At 45.5% G+C, this 22,942-nt stretch overlaps 1 protein-coding gene across 1 annotated transcript in view; it reads right to left on the minus strand.

The window, feature by feature from the left end:
• Positions 1-22,942, minus strand: part of ANTXR1 (ANTXR cell adhesion molecule 1) — a 245,349-nt gene that overhangs the window by 55,457 nt on the left and 166,950 nt on the right. The window contains exons 15-17 of the mRNA XM_060168937.1: positions 14,423-14,518; positions 13,738-13,905; positions 20-100 (exon numbers count right to left, since the gene is read on the minus strand). Of these exons, the coding sequence (XP_060024920.1) occupies positions 20-100; positions 13,738-13,905; positions 14,423-14,518 (345 nt within the window). The remainder of the gene's footprint in view (positions 1-19; positions 101-13,737; positions 13,906-14,422; positions 14,519-22,942) is intronic.

A 22,942-nucleotide genomic window follows, 5' to 3' on the forward strand; every position in this document is an offset into this window, starting at 1 on the left:
CCCCGTTAATGAATCCTACCGTGTCTCCCGGCTGTGGACGCATCACGGACACACGATCGTAGCCTTTCCTTAGCAGGACCCACAGGGCATCAAGTTTTCCCTGAAATAAAACAAATGCACCAAGATTACATCTGAAACCAGACCAGGGGCCAGCACCGACAGGCAGAAACTTCCATGCTTCTTAAGTCATGTGAACCACACTTCACCGGCAATGCAGTTGCCATAGGATGTGACTCTGTCGTCCCTAAGTTCAAATGTGGGCCTCAGGAATGGAGGAGGAGGAGAGACACATCCCAGAGGACCCTGATGCTCGCGCAGGAGACATCTGCGACTTCAGTGCAGCCTCAGATCTGCAGACACGGAGGATTCATTCAGGCTCTCAGCTTTTGCCCTCATCATATTCCCAGGCAACTCCTCACACCGCAAGTCAATCTTTTCAACTTGCACTAAAGTTTTTTCTTCCCACTTAGTGTCCAGAGTTTACAAATGAAACAATGAGGACAGATTCAAGCAGGAAGTGACTAAATAGAAGCATGGACAGGGTGAGACCAATGAAAGGCCCCTGGGGCACAGATCCATGGTTGTCCCTACGATGGGCTCTGGAATCCCAGGCTCGACAGACAAATGACCAAAGATCACGGATCACCACAAATCACGACCCCCTTTGGAGTTGCAGGTGATTGGTTGAATCTGGAAGGAGTGAGTCTACGAGTGCTAAAGTTTTCACAGTATGTGGCAAAGGCAGTCTAATGTTCTAGTTCCCTAGACATGCTGAGCAGAGGCTGGTTTCTGCCACTGCAAACACTAACAGAAAAAAAAAGAGACATTTATTTAGCTTTGCTCTTATTATTATTACTATCTTTTAATTTTTTGGCTGCGTTGGTTCTTCGTTGCTGCGTGCAGGCTTTCTCTAGTTGCCAAGAACGGGGGCTACTCTTCATTGTGGTGCACGGGCTTCTCATTGCGGTGGCTTCTCTTGTTGCAGAGCACGGGCTCTAGGGGTGCAGGCTTCAGTAGTTGTGGCATGTAGGCTCAGTAGTTGTGGCTCGCGGGCTCTAGACCGCAGGCTCAGTAGTTGTGGTGCACGGGCTTAGTTGCTCCACGGCATGTGGGATCTTCCCGGACCAGGGATCGAACCCGTGTCCCCTGCACTGGCATGCGGATTCTTAACCACTGCGCCACCAGGGAAGTCCCAGCTTTGCTCTTATTATTAACCCTGGTTAATAACGGGCAGAAGTCACCTTTATTTTGTCTTATTTCCCTTCATCACTCTTGTGGTGACCAGGACAATCTGCTCCCCTCCACCTCCAAGGATGACATCCTAGTCTCTAGAACCTGTGAATATGTTCCCTTTCATTGCAAAAAGGGCTCTGCAGATGTGATTAAGTTAAGGATCTGGAGGTGGGGACATGATTCTGGATCATCGGGTGGACCCAATCTAACCATATGGGTCTTTAACAGAGGGAGGTAGGAGGGTCAGAGTCAGAGAAGGAGATGGCGCCACAGAAGCAGAGTGAATGTGATCCCATGTGAGAAGGATTCAACCCACTGTTGTTGGCTTTGGGGAGGAGAGGGGGCCATAAGCCAATGAGTGTGGGCAGCTTCTGGAATCTGGGTAAGACATGGAGATGGAGTCTCTTCTAGGGCCTCCAGCAGGAATGAAGCCCTGGCTTCACCTTGGTTTTAGCCCAGTGTGACCCATTTTGGGCTTCTGACCTCCAGAACTATAAGATAATAAATTTGTGTGGTTTTAAGCCACTAAGTTAGTGGTAATTTGTTATAGCAACAGTATGAAACCAATACAGCCCTTATCACTCCCTGACGTAGTCTATTTGCTTAGTGTCTGTCTCTGCCATCTGGAATGTGAACTCCACGAAAGCAGAGGTGCCACTGGTTTCGTTAACTGCTATATGCCCAGCCCTTAGGACAGCTTCTGGTGCTCAGTGAATATTTATTTGTTGGACGAATGAATGCATTCAGTGCTACTGAGTGCTGGGCTAGGTGCTTTTCTATGTGTCTGCTCCTTTCATTCTCCCAGCAATTCCAAAGGGTTATGGAGAGGGAATCAGAGAGATCAACTAACTTGCCCAAAGGCACACAGTATGTAAACTGGAGAGGTGTGATTGGACCCCACTCCATGTCTGTCTAGTTCTAAAGCTCATAAACTTTCTTTCTTAAAATATATTTTTAAATTGCATTGATTATTTTTTAAATCGAAGTGTAGTTGATTTACAACATTGTGTTAATTTCTACTGTACAGCAAAGTGATTCAGTTATACATACATATATATATATATTCTTTTTTTAAAATATTCTTTTCCATTATGGTTTATCACAGGATATTGAATATAGTTCCCTGTGCAAAGCTCGTATACTTTCTCTTATACCAATTGCAGGTTCTTGCCTGTGCAGATCCTTTAGAACAGGGTTTTTAAACTGTGGATTGCGACTCTTCAAGCCCTCATGAAAAAATTTTGTGTATTAGGACCAGAATTTTTAACAAAGAAAATAAAATAGGAAAGAAAATATTTGAGCTAAGGGCAAATGGTGAGGATAAGTATGCATGGGTGTGTATATGAGGGGTGTGTGAAGTGAATGCACACTTGTGCACGCATAGCATATACTGGGCCAACATGTATTTCCTGTTGGGGTCTCAGTCGGGCATGTTTGAAAACACGGATCTGGAAGAGGTCTTTGAAGGATAATGCTGAAAGGCTGAGAGAGTCTAGAAACTTCAAGTTCCTTGCCACAAAGCATTCGTAGTGACAGCATCCATTTAAGAATGACACCTCGAAGACTTGGTGTTTTGAAATTATTTTCTGGCGGGTTTTATTTAGATACAAAAAATGTGCTTTTGAACCTTTATCAACTCTGTTGCTCGAGTTCTTGTGGACTCAACTTTGTCTTGCTAAGTGTCATGTTTCTCATCTCTCTTGGCCAAGTATTTACAAAAACCTCTAAAAATATTTTGAAATGACTTTAGAATGCTGGAAGGACCGCTGCTGGGTTCAGCATGGTTTTCTTCTTTAAACCATTTCAAGCATCAGCTAAATGTTTTCCTTTAAGGTTCTTTGGGATAAGCATTTATATTTCAGGATACAACCAGGTGGATTTCCTGGAAGAATGCCTCTTTTTCTTTTTCTTTCGCTTTTTTTGGGGGAACTCCGGGTATTTGGCTTCGTAAATCATCCCACCCTCAGTGTTCTGTGCACTGATCACTCAACTCCCTGACAGATGAGGAGCAATGAGATGGGGCTGAAAGAAAAAGTAGCTGTTGAGGAAGTGTATTAATTAACTCAGCAGAAATCTAAAGCGCCACGCAGGGCAAAGGGGCAGAAACCACCTAGATGTGTAACACCAGGAGAAAGGGCTGTGTTTCTTGGAGGCAACAGATCATAGAGTGATATTTCAGCACAAAACGACTGGATTCAGACTGTTTGTATTCTGAGGCTTCCCCTCACCAGCTCACCAGCTGCAGCCTCGGACAAGCTGTTTCATGTCCTTAAGCCTTACCTTACTCATCTTTAAAAAAAGAGATAATAATACTGTCTACCCTATAGATTTGTTCAAAGGCTTACAGCTAGATATTGAAGTAAGATACTCGTCTCATAGAAAGTATTCATTCAGTCTTATCAACGATGGGGTAAAGTCATTAAAATGAAAAACTGGGAGTCTCTGTAGAAAGATGGAAATGAATGTAATGCGGATGTAAGAATCCAATAATTTGAACTTTGCAAGCGTGGATCTACCCGTCCTTCATTTGGTGCTCCTACAACTCCATTCCCCCCTTTCCTTCTGGCTTCTGTGACAGTGTTTGATGACCCCAACACTCCACCAAAGCTGCTTCGCTAAGGCTGCCCACAGCATCCCGGCTACCAAATGCCTTGGCCACCTGTGGCCTCATTTTACTTGATTCTTTAGAGCGATCAGAGGCTCTGGGCCTCTCCCTTCCTCACTATCCCTTGGCTTTGTCTTCTCCTTCCTATAACTCTCATGATCCTTTTCAGCCTCTTCTGCTCCTCCCCTCTGCTTACACACGATGTGGTGGTGTCCCCTTGCTGTCCCCCCTCTTCTAGTCTCACCCCCACGCTGAATGCTCACTTTTTTTTTCTTTTTTTTTTTGTGGTACACGGGCCTCTCACTGCTGTGGCCTCTCCCGCTGCAGAGCACAGGCTCCGGACGCGCAGGCTCAGCGGCCATGGCTCACAGGCCCAGCCGCTCCGCGGCATGTGGGATCCTCCCAGACTGGGGCACGAACCCGCGTCCCCTGCATCGGCAGGCGGACTCGCAACCACTGCGCCACCAGGGAAGCCCTGAATGCTCACTTTGACTACTCTCACCGGGTCCCATGGGTCAAACTTCCACCTGTCTGCCCATGGCTCACACATTCTTACTTCAGCTTAGTCCTCTCTTGAGCTCCAGATCCAAATACCCACCGAATCTTAGTTGTAATGTAAACGTATCACAGGTATAAAAAAACCAGACATCACATACTGAACAATTTTTCCCCAACCTGCTCCGCTTTTTGCATACCCCGCCTTGGTCCACGGCACCACTGACATCCAGATGGACAAGGCGGACACCAGAGAATCATTCTCACCTCCTCTCCCTCTGCCACCCCTTCATATCCAGCTTCGACCACGTCTCTCGAATGTTCTCTCTGTCACAGCCCCCCTGTCACCTCTTCCTGTCCAGCCCTGTCCCACTGTCTCCACGGCTACTGCCTTGGCCTAGGCCCTCATCATCTGTCACTCATCCTGAGAATAGTTTCCTGACTGGTCTTTTACCTCCAGGCTCCCAGTCCTTTCTACTACTTGATTAATAACAGATTTCATGGCTAGCTGGAAGGGATGCTTTGCTATTAATAAAATAAACCAAGGGACATCTTATTAGCAGTGTGAATTTAGGCAAGTTACCTAACCTCTCTGTGCCTTGATTTTGCCATCTGTAAAACAGGAGTAGTAGCAGTTTCTAATTTTGAGGGTGGTGGTGAGAAATGAAGGAGTGAGTGCAGGAAAGGCCCTTGGGACTGTGCCCGACTTGTGCTACATGCTTCACCCAGGTTAGCCCTTCATGCTGGTGAGCTGCTATCATGAGTTGTCCTGGCCAAGGTGAGACCAGATAGTTCTGGTTGTACCCTCAGTGTTCTGAGCTCGGAATGTCCCACAAATGAACCCGAAGTCCCCATTCTGTGTGGCACAGAAAATGATCTTGGTAATCTACCCATCCTATACCTCTTTCTACTCCTATGCCAGGTAGCTTTTAATGCAAGAAGAGCTGAAGTAAGCTTTAGAATAAGAGTGTTTATAACCAAGAAGACGATAAACATAACTCTCAAAAGTCAAACAGAAGGGCACAGCAAAGGCCCCTATGTTTAATTTTCTGAGAGGAGGCAAAAAGCCCATCATTTCAAGACTGTAGCTACTGGGCTTATTAATAACATCCCTTTAGGGCCACAAGAGCCTCAGGGGATTCTTCCAAGCAGTCCCTGGGCTTTACCCACTCCTCCTGGGGGGAGCCTTTTTTTTTTTTTTTTTTTGCGGTATGTGGGCCTCTCACTGCTGTGGCCTCTCTCGCCGCGGAGCACAGGCTCCGGACGCGCAGGCTCAGCGGCCATGGCCCATGGGCCCAGCCGGTCCGCGGCATGTGGGATCCCCCCGGGACCGGGGCACGAACCCGCGTCCCCTGCATTGGCAGGCGGACTCCCAACCACTGCGCCACCAGGGAAGCCCCTGGGGGGAGACTCTGAGTTGACTCCACTATTTCTCTCAGATCTGAGTGTCCTGAATGCATGCGTCTCTCTTCAAGGTGCATGTCAAGACACTGGTCCTCACTCCCGAAGAGAAATGCTTCTGTGAAGCTCAAAGATTTCCTACCATCCTGGGAACCCGCCACCAGAGTGCATTAGCTGACATTTACATATACCTTTCTTTCATATGAAATTGACACACTTTGACTATAACATGAGAAATGGACCAATTCCAGGCTCCCAAACTCTACCTCAGCCTGAGACAATCAATACTTTTCATACCACAAAGGCTGGCAAACTGGAGGTTCTATGTCAATGCTTGCTTTTGTTTCTTCCTAAACAAGAAGACTGTGCCGGGGAGGTCTGTGAGGCCCAGCACTCAAAGCATCTGGGTGCATGGGCTCTGTGGCTGGGTTTCTTCTTTCTTTCTTTTTTTTGGGGGTGATGGAGGGCCAGGCAGCAGCTGTGTCTTCTCTTCTGCTTTGTCTGCCTCAGCTGTTTGGAAGTTAGTCAGAGGTTGAGAATTTTGAGGGTAGTTCAACTTAGAGGGCTGTTAGAGACGAACACATTTTTTTACACCTTAAAATATATGGTAAATATCGTGACCCATGCTTCCCTTTAAATGAAACAAATTAATGCATAAGTTGGAAACTTTCCTTACACACACACACACACACACACACACACACACACACAATCACACATGGTTAATTTTTTTTCTCTATTTTCTTTTGGTCTCTGTTTAAACAATGGTTGGAACCATTCTAAAAAGTAGCCGGGGAGGGACAAAAAAAGTCTGTCGAACATCAACGGCACATCTGACAGCATTTAAGGCTTCGGTGTGTCTTACTAGGCTACATATAGCTTCATTCAGAACCGTTTCACCACTGAATGCTGCTTGATTACAAGGCTGAGGTGCTTAAGGCCAGGGATGACAGGTTCACCTTAAAGAAAATGAACAGAACACCACCCGCTCCCCGGCGCTGCAACAGCACAGGCCGGTCCGCCGTGCCAGCCAGGTTCTGGCTTTGGTCCTTCAGCTGTCATTTCTGTCATTGCCAGTCACGTGGAGGAGCTACTGGAAAAGGAGAAAACTCATTTCTCTGAAGGCCACAAGCCTTCCAGCAAACCTGAAAACAGTCCTGGTTTTAATCTTTCTGGTGGTCATACATCTGGGCATTACTTAACTCGCCTGAAACGGTCAGTCCCAATTTAACGAGAAGCACGGGATTGCTGTAAAGCCAGGGGGTGAAAACCGAGCAAAGAAAAAGTCAGGCCAAATATCGGAAAATTTCTTGATCATGAGCCTGGAATGAGGAAAGGGTGAAGTGTGGTCAGTGTGGTCAGTGCCTTAAATTAGCCTGGGCGACGGCGGGAAGCAGCCCATTGTGGACTCTTTCTCTCAGTGAGTTCCTGCGGGATGTGCTTAGGCAATGTGCTTCCCTGCTTCTCTGCTCCTCAAATCTATTTCCTGAAATGCACGAAAAAGCGAGTCAAATGCAACCCATTTAAAGGTGTATATGATTCTGACCACCTTCATTGGGGAACCAGGACTCTTCCCAGTACCTCCTGAAAGTTTTGCACTGGATGGAGGTGTTCTCCCTGTTTATAGTGGGGCAGGTTATCCTCCATGAGCTGCCTGCCGCTAGCCACTCTGTTTCTCTGCCTTCCGTGCTCCATGCCTTGGAAGCCTGACCTCTACAGATGGCATCATCTAGCTTCCCTTTGGTGTGGCCAACAGGTGGCATCAGAGGGAGACGAGAGTTGACAGATGAATGGATAAAGACGTGGTACATATATACCATGGAATCTTCCTCAGCCATGAGAAAGAATGAAATAATGCCATTTGCAGCAACATGGATGGACCTAGAGATTATCATACTAAGCGAAATCAGCCAGAGAAAGACAAATATCATAAGATATCGCTTATATGTGGAATCTAAAAAAAAAATGATACAGATGAACTTATTTACAAAACAGAAATAGACCCACAAACATAGACAACGAAGTTATGGTTACCAAAGGGGAAAGGTGGAGGGGGGCAGGGATAAATTCATAGTTTGGGATTAACAGATACACACTACTATATATAAAATAGATAACCAACAAGGATCTACTGTACAGCACAGGGAACTATCCTCAATATTCTGTAATAACCTATAAGGGAAAAGAATCGGAAAAAGAATATATATATGCATAATAGAATCACTTTGCTGTACAGCAGAAACGGACACAACATTGTAAATCAGCTAAACTTCAATTTAGAAAAGAAGGAGGTAAGAGGGCAAGATGAGGGGCAGGTCGGCACTTGTTCCTTCTGCTCCCTCCCTGAGCCCTGCCTTCGTTGGTGGCTGCATTCTTTTTAAAAATTCTTTCTTTCTTTCTTTACGCCCTGCCTTCACTGGTGGCTGCATTCTTATTTATTTATTTATTTATGTATCTATTTATTGGCCACGCCCTGCCACTTGCAGGCTCTTAGTTCTCTGACCAGGGGTCGAACCCGCGCCCCCTGAAGTGGAAGCATGGAGTCCTAACCACTGGACTGCCAGGGAAATCCCTAGACTCAAGTCAGATTGCCTGATTTGAATTCGAGCTGCCATTTGTGTGTCCTCGGGCAAGTGACTGACACCTCTCTATGCTTCAGTTTCTTCATCTGTAAAATGGAGATCGTACCTCACAGTGTTGTTGTGAGGATTAAATGACTCAACACGCATAACGTGCGTGGAGGAGTGGGTGACTGCATTCTTATAGGGCCGGGGTCTGCAAACATTTTCTGTACAGGGCCAAAGGGTAAATATCTTAGGCTTTGTAGGTCAAGAGGCAAACTCCAGGCTATTATGTAGGTGCTGATATAATCATTGAAAAATACAAAGAGCCATTCTTAACTTGTGGGCCATATAAAAACACGGAACAGGGCAGATTTAGATGGCTGACCCTCTCTGTGGCCGCAGCTCTTCTGGGTGGCCTCTTCTCTGGAGCTGCAGCTTTCACTGGTTCCAGTGACACCCTCTCGCCTCCTTGCTCTTCAGGCCTAGGGATGTAACAGCTCTCACTGTTGCTAGTCCCTGGGTGCCTCACCATTGCTATGCAATGAAGAGTAGTCCCCACTCTCTTAACCCTTCCCTGATCTGTGTGATTTCAACCCTCCTGAGGGTGCCTTCTGTTTCCTGCCAGGACTGTGACAAATCCGGTGAGAGGGTTCAGGAAAGGGAAGCAGAGTTTACGGCACAGCATGAGGCTGAATGTTTTGCCCAAGGCTTAGTGAATGTGTACAGACATTGTGGCTAGAAGGTGGCTCATCGTGGACCATGCGTTGGGTTAAACAGTGTGAAGGCTGAAGTTCTGGTAGCAAGTCCGTTCTTTTTCTGGACAAACAGTGTACATTATGACTTTGGAATTCCTTTCTGTGCTTCTACTCTCCAACTTCCTTGTTCTCGCCCTTCCCTCGCCCACCTGTCCAGATACACATAAGAGGACCTCTTTTGCTCTCCTTTCCTCAAAGATACGGCAAGAAGAACGTCACCTTCTTTGGATCGAGAGTACCTAAGTGATTTGTGTGGGTCACAGGAGAAAGTCTAGCTGGCTTGATGCTCTGGGAGTTGTTTCATAATTACGTCCCGTGTGTCTCTTTAACAAGAGATGGTGGAATCCCTACTCCGTGCCAGGTACACTGCTGTTTATGGGTGATTCAAAGATGAGTTAAGCATAATTGGTGCCTCCGGGGGGTCAAATCTGGTGGAGGGAAGACTCATAAACAGGAGCAGTTACACAGAAGAGCTATGGTACAAGAGTGTGCTAAGTAAGCCTCGGTGTGAGCTGCCCCAGCAGCAGGAGGGGCATTCACACTTCTTCCTGTCCTCACGAGGGAGTCCTACTGACGCTCAGCAAGCCCACCAGCGTCACAGGTTTTTGCCATCTGGCTTTTCTGGTGATTCTTTGACACTCAGTTTTCCAACCACTTAACATTAATCCAGCAGCTCTGTTTGTGGGAACCATAGGCCCGTGTGAAAACTAACAAGGTCTCCTGGCTGAGACTCCCGGCAAATCTCTGAGGCGTGATTGTGGCCGCTTTGCCACGCACCACAGTTCCCGCCCTCAGGGAGCTTCCTCTGGAAGGCTGGCTGGAACCTCGGGTGACAACTGATTAGCTGGGCTTGCTAAAACCCAGGTCACTGGGCCCAGCCCCCAAAGCTGCCTGTTTGGTAGATCTGGGTTGGGGCCTGAGAATGTTCATTTCTAACGAGTTCCTGGGGGATGCTGATGCTGCTGGTCCAGGCACCACACTTTGAGACCCAGCACACACACAGACACCCACACAGACACATACACAGACACAGACACAGACACACACACAGACACAGACACACACAGACACAGACACACACACAGACACACACAGACACACACACAGACACACATACACAGACACACACAGACACACAGACACACAGACACACACAGACACAGACACACACACAGACACACAGACACACACAGACACACACACAGACACACACACACAGACACAGACACACACAGACACACACACAGACACACACACATAACACGCACACAGACACACGCACACAGACACACACACAGACACACACACATAACATGCACACAGACACACAGAAACACACAGACACACACACATAACATGCACACAGACATACACACACATACACAGACACACACACACATACACGGACATATACACAGACACACACAGACACACACACACAGACACACACACACAGACACACAGACACACAGACACAGACACACAGACACAGACACATAAAGACAGACAGACACACACAGACACACACAGACACATACACACACACACAGACCCACACACAGACCCACACACAGACACACACACAGACACACACAGACACACACACAGACACACACACACAGACACACACATAACATGCACACAGACACAGACACACACAGACACACACACACATAACACGCACACAGACACACACATACAGACAGACACACCCACAGACACAAACACACATAACACAGACACACACAGACACACACAGACAGAACACAAACACAGACACACACACAGACACACACACACAACACACAGACACACACACAGACACACAAACACACACACAGACACACACACATAACACAGACACAGAACACAGACACAGACACACACATACACACACAGAGGACACAGACACAGACACACACACACACACAGAGACACAGACACACAAACACACACACAACACGCACACACACACAACACAAACACATATAACACGCACACACACACACACACACACACACACACACACACACACACACAATGACCAAGGCTGAAGAGCAGGGGCTGTGGAGGGAGCAATAACTGGGGCAAGGGCAACAGAGGGGTCTCAGGGAGTTTGGATGAGAAATTTGAAAAGGGAGGCGTTGGGGAAAAATGGAGTTTCACCTGATGAGAAAAAGTGGGCAGGTTGTGAAGGCCAGAGAGCCTTTGAAAGCCTATTGTGAGACTGAATCATTAGGTTTGAGACATCAGGCCTGGGAATTTGTATTTTTAAAGCTCTTCCAGGTGATTCTGATTCTCAGCCAAGTTTGAGACCCTCTATATGCTCAATAGCCAGCAGTACCTGGCACAGAGTAGGTGCACAACAAATACTCAGTTGAACTGGATCTAATTCCAAGTGTGTGTTGGGGGTGTTTTGAGATTTCTAAATCTAGTTGTCCATATCCTCATTTATTTCGTAAAACTCAGTCCTAAACCACTAGTTAACAGATGAATAACATGCTCTCAAGCAGAAATTGAATTCTTCAAATAGAATGAATGTTCTCTCAACGTCCAAGATTACAGAGATGAAAACCCGGCTCTTACCAAATATGTTGTATTAGTCACGAGGTACAGATTCCTGAAAACAACACAATAGAAAATCCCCTTTCGTCTTCGTCTCTGAGATTCTACTTGGCTCCTTCCTGTCTGCACATGTATGCACGCCACTGCATGTTACACATTAGAAAATAATTAGAAGCAAACAGCTGTTAGTTAAGCAAGCCACATTTTGCCTACATTTTTCCAGAGTTCAACCCATTGCCCTGGGGGGAGGGGTGGCTTATCTAAAGAATCTCACCACGTTAAACACGTCAAACCGAAATGGAAATGCACCGTGATTAGTCTGAGCTTGAGGTAGGTCTGCGGAGCAGAGACCACTACTAAGAAAGTTTCCCTCCACTGTTTAAAATGGTTATTTCTTTTGACTTCATGGCAGAAAGTCTGCTCTAAAATTAGCAAATATCTCAGCGAATGATGAGTGTTATTTTTGTTGTCACTGGAAGAAGGGTAAAGCTGTGTGTGTGTGTGTGTGTGTGTGTGTGTGTGTGTATGTATGGGGTGGTGATGAGAGCTGGTTCTTATATTGAATCTTTCGCTGAGTCCTTGGACTTGGCATAGTTCTGTCTGCAGCACAGAACTAGAGGCCGTAGACCTGAGATGGAGCCTTGGGTTCCAGACCTGGGCAGAGCAAGCACTCTACCATCTCAGTTTTCCATGGCAGGAAACGAGGGAATGGGGACAGATTATGTCAGTCTTTTTAGCTACGATTTCCTAGTGCTCTCTGATAACTGGCTTAGTGTAGATGCTTATGGGCAAGACCACAGAGCAAGGGTGTTGGATGAATCACATGAATTCAAAGATACCTGCACCCAAGAGGAAGAGAAAAGAGGACTTTAGGAAGTATTAACTGCCTCTTATGACTTAAATTTTCCAATAAGTCAAAGAGGGTTTTAGTTGAGCTCTGGAGCTGTGAGGGGCGGGGCGGGGGGAAGAGAGATGCTGGAGAAATAAGGCATTTTGCTCACAGCCAGGAAGAGTGGGTATCAGATCTATGGCCAACACAGTCCACTAGCGTGTCCTGATACACCAGCACCTGGCTTGAATAAAGGGAGATGGGCTTATGTTATGGCAAGAGGAACAGAGATTAGGCATTAAGGAGAATCCTGCCATTGTTGTTAGACTATGGAATTTCCTACCAGTGAAGTTACCAGATGTTACTGTAATTTATAATGATCCTCTGGGGTTACTGCCCAAGTCACTTTCTCCTAGCCTACTCTCTTTCTACCACTTTGCCACGGTGATTTAAAAAAGCCCAGCTCCCATTCCTGGGCATATATCCAGAAAAGACAAAAACATAACATGCACCCAATGTTCATAGCAGCACTATTTACAATAGCCAAGACATGGAAGCAACCTAAATGTCCATCAACAGATGAATGGATAAAGAAGATGTGGTATATATATACAATGGAATATTACTCAGCTGTAAAAAAGAATGAAATAATAGCATTTGCAGCAACATGGATGGACTTAGAGATTGTCATACTAAGTGAAGTAAGTCAGACAGAGAAAGACAAATGCCATATGCTATCACTTATATGTTGAATCTAAAAAAAGTATACAAATGAGCTTATTTATAAAACAGAAACAGACTCACAGACATAGAAAACAAACATGGTTACCAAATGGGAAAGGAGGCAGGGAGGGATAAATTAGGAGTTTTAGATTAACAGATACAAACTACTATATATAAAATAGATAACCAACAAGGACCTACTGTATAGCACAGGGAACTACACTCAATATTTTGTAACAACCTATAATGGAAAAGAATCTGAAAAAGAGTATATATATATACATGAAACTGAATCACTGTGCTGTACACCTGAAACTAATAAAACATTGTAAATCAACTCTACTTCCATTAAAAAAGCCCAGCTCTCACCTTGATATTGTGGAAGTTGAGAAAGTACACACTCATATTTTCAAGTCCATGATTTTAGAAATTTGTTTCTTTGTGATAAGCTGGATTTTGGTTTGATATTTTATCATACCAAAAGATTCTGATTCTTACTATGTAAGTGTTTTAGGAGGAGTGAGGATGGGTTTTTGAGGATGGGTTTCTGAGTAGAAAGAGGCACACCTTGATCGGAGAATACCACTTCCGGGGGGATGAGGGCCTGCGCATGTTGTTGTTGAGATTTCGGGGTTCTGGGAATTCGTACTCCTGCTCTGGCATCTTGACTCTTGCATTCTTTGCCTTCTCCAACTTAGCACCTTCTTCTGTGGAGCCCTTTTCTCCCCAACGAACCTAAAATAAATAACATACAAAAAAACCAAAAGGACAAAATAAAATCTGACGGCTCTGGAGAACGAGAATCACAACTGTATGATGTGCTACCCAGTCCTCATTTCCTTTGGGTTTTGAGGGTCAGGGAAGAGCGGTGGTATGGAAAAAGGGAAAGGGGGAGGGCTAAAGGAGCAGAGAAAGGCAGCGAGGGGCATGGATATTGGGGGGAGGAACTGTCCAGGCTGTGGGGACAGTACGTGCAAAGGCATTGTGGGCCCAGGCGAGAACTTGGGATTTTATTCCAGTGAGAGAAGAAACCACTGCGGGTGGGGTTGAGCCAATGCGCGAATCGCTCTGACTCACAGTGGGCAAGATACAGGAGTGACAGGTAAAAGGCTGTACCCGCCATCTCTCCATCTGATGCCTCACAGTCCACATCCTCATTAGACCTCAGGTGTGAGTTTTCACCAATTTGCTTTGGTTTTCCGTCCCTGAGTAGTCAGCACATAGATATGAGTACAAGAAGCTGTCCTCTTACCTCCATCCTTTTAATGCCTCCAACTCCTCGCCCACCATAATAAGAGGCATCTACCGTAGGCCACTTTTTCTTAGGCAGACCATCGTCATCTTCTTCCTGCAGAGAGATTGTGACGCATGAAGGAAGCAAAGCACCATTGCTGTATGTATGTGTCCACTGTCGCAAAGCGGATAGGGGTAGACTGCCTGGGTTAAATCCCAGTGCTACCGCTTCCTGGGGCCCTGGGAAATCACTTAACCTACATACGCTTATTTTTCTTACCTGGAAAGTGGGAATAAAGAGCAGCACGACGTGGTTAGACTGTGGTGTATTCTTGGGACCTGTTCTCTTCTGCATCTCTACTCCTTGATAGGGTATCTCATCTAATCCCATCTACATGTTAATGACCTGTCAATTTACATCTTCATCCCTGACTACTCTGAACTCCGTTGACACGGACATCTCCTCCTGGGGGACTAATCAACATCTCAACCATACAGCATCCCAGACGTAGACAATGGACTTCAGGACACGGGGAGTGGGGAGGGGGAGCTGGGACAAAGTGAGAGAGTAGCACTGACATATACACACTACTAAATGTGAAACATTGTATATATGTGCCACATCTTCTTTATCCATTCATCCGATGATGGACACTTAGGTTGTGGCACATATATACAATGGAATATTACTCAGCCATAAAAAGAAATGAAATTGAGCTATTTGTAAAGAGGTGGATAGACCTAGAGTCTGTCATACAGAGTGAAGTAAGTCAGAAAGAGAAAGACAAATACCGTATGCTAACACATATATATGGAATTTAAGAAAAAAAATGTCATGAAGAACCTAGGGGTAAGATAGGGATAAAGACACAGACCTATTAGAGAATGGACTTGAGGATATGGGGAGGGGGAAGGGTAAGCTGTGACAGAGCGAGAGAGAGGCATGGACATATATACACTACCAAACATAAAATAGATAGCTAGTGGGAAGCAGCCGCATAGCACAGGGAGATCAGCTCGGTGCTTTGTGACCACCTGGAGGGGTGGGATAGGGAGGGTGGGAGGGAGACGCAAGAGGGAGGAGATATGGGGATATATGTATACGTACAGTTGATTCACTATGTTATACAGCAGAAACTAACACACCATTGTAAAGCAATTATACTCCACTAAAGAGGTTAAAACAAAACAAAGCAATACCGAGTCAAAAAGAAGTCCTGATTTCCCCACTTCAGACCTGCTCCTCCCACAGTCTTCCCCCCTGCCTAGGAGTCACTCTTGAATTCTCTCTCCCCCACTGCCCCTCTCCCACCCCATCTCAATTTCCCAGCGAGCTCTGTTGACCCTACTTCTAAAAGATTCCAAATGTGTGACTTCTCCAACTGTACCTCCATCACCACCTCCACCACCTTGGTCTCAAGGCCCCATAAGCTTTCTCCTAGATACTGAGGTAGTCTCCTAACTGACCTTCCTGCTGCCCTCTTACCTACGATCCGTGCTCCACAAAGCAGCAGAATACATTCCAAACCCCGACTCTGCCCTGCGAGCTCTGGCCTTTGCTCACCTCTCCAGCCTTCTTCCTTACCACGCTCCCCTTCTCTCTGGCCCTCAAATATTCTGCGTGCATTCCTGTCTCGGGGACTGTGCACAGTCCCTTGTCCAGGAATGGCTTTTCCCCTGGTCTTTTCATGGTTGCATCCTTCTTATCACTCCACAGAGAGGCCTTCCCTGGACATCCTTCTCAAGTAGTCCCACTCTCTTCGTCCCATCAATCTGTTTTATTTTTATTTTTAGCTCTTAACCATGGCTTGCTATTTATTTATTGTCTGTCTCTGCACACCGGGATGTAAGTTCCAAGGAAACTTCTGGTTATTTGTCGTATTTACTATTCTCTTCTCAGCTTTTAGAACAGCATCTAGTACGTGGTAGATGCCCAAGAATCATCTGCTGAATTTACAAATAAACTAAATGAGATGATTCAAATAAAGCAGTAAACTCAGTGCCTGCAACTTAGCTCAGAGACAGGAAGCTAGCACTGATTATATTTTTCAAAATGAAGGAGCTTGTAAGTTTATGGATGGAAAAGGGAAGGATAATCAGCAAAACTCTTCCTCATCTTGGCACAGTGATTATTCCTGTTGTGGGGAGAAAAACTCACCATCTACGGTCCTGGATGGGCTATAAGGTGGTGTGTAATTTCCCTCCTGGGTAGGGAAAGGAAGCTAAAAAAGGGGTCAGCAAAGCAGCAGGATGAGCTCAGAACAAGCGGGCCTCCTACAGACTTGTGTTGGAGGCATCTATGGGGCAGTAGAGTCCCATGTGGGGCCATCACTGTATGGAAAGGGGCATCCCATGCATGGGGCAGGGTATAAAGCACGGGTCGGCAGAAGAGAGATCAGAGCCAGAGGTGACAAAGCAAAACAGTAACACGTAACACATTAAGACTCCCAGGGTGACCTGCTGTGCTTGCAATAGGCAGGCTTCTTTTTAAAAATTCAAAAAAAGCATGAATACATAGTGATCACCGCTGACCAGAGGACCTGCAACATTCTGGCAGGTGAGCAGAATGGGTCAGTCTCTCTCTGTGTCTCTCTCTCTCTCTTCAACGTATATGTCCTTCTTGGACGTGGGACTGTGTGCCCTGAAGGCACAGTGGATTCTGTTGACCCTTATACTTTAAATCTTGCACAGAGCCTGGTGTACAGTAGGTGCTCAATATTTGCAAGTATTGAATTCACGATAACCACAGCTGGATTTATGTACCCTTGACCGTGTATGTGCCGGTCACTCTTCTGGGCACTTGACGTATATCAATATTAAGCCAGTTAGGTCATCTTTAATCTTTCAAACCTACATGTTGTCAGATAAATTTAATGGGTAAGACAAAGCTCTTAAGATGTATTTGGATCCCTTACAATAGAGATCTGATAATTAAGGGACCTGGGAAGAAAAGGCCCAACAGACAAGAAATTGTCTCAAAGGTTTTATCCCGTTTTCGTATTTCTAATAAAATTTGGTCTCCAGAGATGAAAAATAAAATAAACCAGTTAGCTCACAAATAGCCACTGAGGTAGTTGGTGCTATTACACCCATTTTACAGAGAAGGAATAGAGAGGTTAAGTGACTGAGTCACCAGCTGGAATGCGGTGGAGATGGATTTGAGCCCAGGCAGCCACACTCTCGTTTGATTGTTTCTCAGTGTTGACAAAATTCAAGGTTTTGCCCTTTTTTGTTTTGCTTTTCCAACCATTTGATGCTTTCAAATAAATGCTAGTTTTCTACTTCTCAACCCTTGTAGCTGCTAATTTTGAACACTTCTGACTATAAAACATGGCAAAGTAATAAATAAAAACAAGCAAAAGCAAAAAAAAAAAAAAAAAAAGACCCAAGCAGGGAAATACTATAGCTCACAGTACTTTACCTTATGATATAATTTCAGAAAGCTTCTGATGATGATGTCAACCAGGAACTTTATATGGTTAAACTTTACCACCAGAGTGTGTCTGTGTGTCATACATGAAACATGGCTTCAAAAAGCCTGGGCATGCCTGGTCTAGTGCCTTGTTCAAAGGACTTAACTGAAATTAAGTCACCCTAAACGGAACATACCACCAAGAATGTAAGAAACTCCAAGAATACAGCTGCTCTTATTCATTAGGGGGCTGAAAAGGTCTTATGAGTCTCCTAATTTCTTAAATGACAGGAGCACAAACATTACAGACCATCTAATTGAGCCTTTTCATTGCACAGAAGAGGATAGTCAGATCCAGAAAAACGAAGAGAAGTTCCGATCTGGCTTGCTGATGCCTCGTCCGGGATTCCCCCTATATTTGCACACGGAGCTCCCTCCCGCTCATCTCTTCCCGCCCCAGGGGCTCTACTTCTCCGCGGTGCCTGGGTACCCAGGCTGGGCCGGCCTTCTGCGCATGTGCAGGGCCCACATCCCACACGGGAAATGCCGAGACTGCAGACCGCTCCACGCGTTCCTGATACACCAAGCCTGCCTTTAATCCCCTGACCCGAGCTTGCCTGCCAAACTCAAACAACAACAGCAAAAGACAACACAGAGGCCCAGGGTTTGACCAAAGGGAGAGTCAGAATTTCCCTGCAGTTACCATGGCTCTGTTTACACATTCTAGAGACGGGAGGGTTTTGCAATCTTCAGAAGAGAAGGGAATCTTTGATGTGTTTTTTTCATTTGGCCAAAAATTGATGGAGTAAAATCATAGTCCCCAGCAATTCCACTAACAGAATTGGCAGCACCTGAGGTGAATTTCTACCTCTAATCAAGTATAAGGGCTTTGGCGGAAGTCCCCCTCAAACTGCCCTTTAAGGATGTCGCAGGGAGGGGAAAAACCACCAGTATGATAAATGGAGGACAGACTGGATGAGCTGAATTGCTTTGTGTTAGCAAAGCCGTAGGAATCAGGGGTTTGTGGGCGGTCAGCAGAAGAGTGGAACTGAGCTCCAGAAAACTACCAGCCCCTGCCCTGCCCCCCCTCCCTGAGACGGCCAGGAGAACCGTCCAGGAGTGGAATGAAGGGGCTTTTTAACAGTCTGTCGGAAGTTGTTAATTGGCTGCACTGTGCTGTAACCCACTCATACTTTTAAACCTTCAGTAACACTCCCTATGCAGACGGCTTTGTGCCCGTGGTGCCTTTGGGGGATGGAGGGATCTGGTTTGTCAGATGGTATCTGTCTCCTTCTGAGAGGAGATAACACAGAAGCAGCCAGAAATGGAGTCAGTGGTGCCTGGAGAAACCTCAGAGATTAGGGAGGGATGCTGGTTTCCCATCAGGGGAAGTTGTGTTTAAATTTTAAAGGATGTGGTGGCCCCAGACATCCAGTTGTCTGATGTTTGGGTAACACAAGTGGCAGCACGTGATCCAGACAGGGAGGCCCATTCTGACCTGCTTGTCCTCAGGCAGACCTGCTCTAGGAGGAAAAAAGCTATAAAATATGAAGTCTGATGCACACGTTTGGTTGGCCCGTAACTGGATTAGTCCTGTGCTAAACTGAAAGTTTCAGTCACACACTGAAACTTTCCATCTTTCTAATCATGCCAGGCTTTTGTATAGCCCCATGCTTCAACATTCACAGCTCCATGTGCTCGGGACAAACTTCTCCCACTTCTACCTGCCTTTTAAGCTATTGCTCGAATTTAACCTATTCTGTGAAGAACTCCCTGATTCCCCAGAGGATTCAATGCTCCCTTCTTGCATGTGCCATGGTTCCTTGTATTGACCTTCACTCACTCAACAGATATTTAACAGTTAGTTAGTTATTAAGCAAACCAGCAAGGAGAAGGGGTGAGATCACTGATCCTGGGGTTGCCTCACTCCTCCTTATAGGCCATGATGTGAATAGCGCCCCCTGGAGCTGTGACGTGGTGGCCCTCTGAGACTCAGTCTACAAGTTCTTTAACATTCCTGCTTCTCTGACGTCCACTTGGCAGGCGAGACAGATGGCTAGTTTGACCCAAATAGGCTCTCAATCTCCAATTCACTATGGGTACCAGTGGGAACTACCTATGGAAAGGAGAACATAACTGAAACGGAATGGAGCCCAAGGAAACAGTTTTAAATCAGACTTTGAATTCATTAAAAAGGTCACTGAACTGTAACACATCTTAAACCCTTAGGATAAACCCTATGTAGCCCCAAACAATGTATTTGTCCGTTCCTTCCTTCACTCGCTCAAGCAACTGTAGTTGTGCCCCACTGCACAGTGTTCTAGTTTGAGAAAAACAGAGAGAATGCAGCTGTCAACAAGATCGTTTACATTTACAGAGGGGTAAGTTTTGTGAGGGTGACGACATGAAACAAAGGATTAAGGCTACAGAAACTCCCAGGCCCAAGAGGCTCTGGAGGGGAGGGCAGACCTCAAGTAGATCTGGCTGTACTGTCTCATCTGAAGTCTTTGGGGATAAGCCAGAGAGGTCACCTTCACTGTCAGTCAGCCTTGGAGATGAATTCCTAGGAGTGCATTGGCGAGTCTGAAAAATTCATCAACACTTCTGTTTGTAAGTACCAGAAAATTCCAACTGACTTAACTATATGTTTTGGTACCATCATATCTGTTCACACACACACAGTGATTAACACAGTGACTGTCTTGTGTTCTTCAATAAAGAATTGTGTGTATATTTTTTAAAGCAATGTTCCACTTTATTTATTTCATTTTATTTTTTAAATACTTATCCTTACTATGTGTACCTATATGGTGTTTTACATTTTATCTATTTCATTTTTAAATTTATTATTTATTTATTTATTTATTTTTGTGGTACGCGGGCCTCTCACTGCTGTGGCCTCTCCCGTTGCGGAGCACAGGCTCCGGACGCGCAGGCTCAGCGGCCATGGCTCACGGGCCCAGCCGCTTCGCAGCATGTGGGATCTTCCCGGACCGGGACACGAACCCGTGTCCCCTGCCTCGGCAGGCGGACTCTCAACCACTGCGCCACCAGAGAAGCCCCAGTACTTATTGTTAATTGGATGCCCACCCAGTGTCATTTCCTTCAGTACACATCCCTCTCTCTCTCAAACGGTCAGAAAATCCCTGGAAGGTGAGGACATTTAGAACTAAATCAGCAGATGAAGTACTGCATTATTGATTCTCCCATAAACTGCCAATTGTTTGGAATAACTAGAGACTTAGTGAGGAATCCTCACTCTGTTGCCAATTAGAGAAGACCCTTAACCCAGGAAATGCCCTTCTTGGTTGTGAAAATTGAGCTTCCTTGTTTTTGGGGAGAGCTTGAAATTTCAAGTAATTTTTCCTTGTCCTGTCTTTATATACAGAAACATTACTGTTGGTTGCACGAAATCTCAAAAAGTCATGCCTTTTCATATTACGCATTTTGATATTCCCTAATAAAGAGGAGACCACTGAGAGCTCATTATAAAGTTGTGTCCATTGTCTAAGTTTATTCATTTTTTAGTAGATTTACCTCCCTTAGGATATGATGCTTACAGAGCTGATGAAAGTTTGGATAATTGATGCTTGTTCATATACATGGCAGAGATGATTTAACCTCATTTGGCTAATGATTGAATGTTAGATACTGTATTAAGCTCTTTGGGGAATATGTCAAAGATTAATTAGATATAGATCCTGACCTTCAAGTATAGCTAATGCTCTTAAACTTTGATGCAGAAGGAAAAGTTTAATAAATAAATACCCTGGGAATGTGCAGAAGGTAGAAATTAGCTCTGGTGGAAGGAATTACAGCCTAGGAGCTGTGCTGGAAAGGCTGGTGGGATTTGAACACACAGGGAGGTGCAGTGGAGAAGGTTGTCTAGATTCAGGCTATGATTTTTAGGGCCTTGTATAAAATACTTTTATGGGCTGAGTTATGTCATCGTTTCTGTGGGATTTCTTTATTTTTTATTTTTTTCTGCCAAAACACATTAGGAAGGAGATTAAGCCTGCTTAATTCACAGGGCCAAGGACCAATCAGGGCCAGCACGCATGCCCAGGTAATCAGCACAGCCTGCAGCCCGCCCCGGCCAGCCCGGAAGCTCCTGTAGGTCTAACAGAACCTTGTAGGTCTCCAGTGTCCCCAGGTTGTCCTCCTGTTTCAGAAATCAGGTCTGCCTTCTTGAGGTGAAAGCGTGACTTCCATAAGAATAGTGGATGAAACTGGAAAGATTCAACTACCTCTTTTCTCTTGCTTTTAGCTATTCTTTCTTGGTGGTTTTCTGGCTTGGGCTTTCTTTTTTTCCTCCAAAATTGTATCGTTGGCTATCAGACTTCATTCTACAAATACTTATTGAGCTTGTTTTGTGTGTGGAGTCCTAGGCTAGATGCTGGGGCCTGGGGTCAACCACACCCCACAGTCTTGGACCTAAGTCTCCTGGCGTATTTTGGCCATGGTGGCTGCCACATCACATCACCTTCCAAAGGCAAATGCAGAGCCAGCAACAGAAAAGGGCAATAACTCCGCTAATTGAACATAATGAGTGAAGGGAACATTCTTCACCTCAGGGCAAACAGAGCAACCTCAGCGAGAGCTTCTCGCCCTATTTTTCTCTGGGAGTATAAGACACAGCTGCACACAACAGAACCACAGCCAAGCTGGAACCCGGGGAACTAGCCACGGTGCTTTCTCTTGAAGGATTAAGAAAAGGCTTTTGTGGATGTCAGGAGAGTTTTTTTCCCTCCCTCCTCTGTGCACAGAAATGTAATTTCCTCCTCTGATTTCTGGGCAGAAAGTTAGCATTCCAACAAGATGCGCTTTAATTGATTGCAGTTATTAAATCCCTTAGCTTACAAGCTTAGAATTCAGGATATAAGAGCCACATGGAATTTTAAATGTAATCCTTATTATTATTTTTTTTTTCTGTATGTAGGCAACTTGACAAAGGCATTGGGAAGACGAGTGGTGAGGGGGTGTCGCTCGCTTTGCAACAACAGACCTTACGGATTAAGGACAATGAACTTGAAACCTCACCAGTATATCTTCTGGTCCCACTAAGTTTGCAGACCTGGACTCTGGCTTCTAAATTGGTTAGTGTTGCATTGAGGGAGGCCAGCTAAC

This window comes from Lagenorhynchus albirostris, chromosome 13 (genome assembly GCF_949774975.1).
Source record: "Lagenorhynchus albirostris chromosome 13, mLagAlb1.1, whole genome shotgun sequence".
NCBI lineage: Eukaryota > Metazoa > Chordata > Mammalia > Artiodactyla > Delphinidae > Lagenorhynchus > Lagenorhynchus albirostris.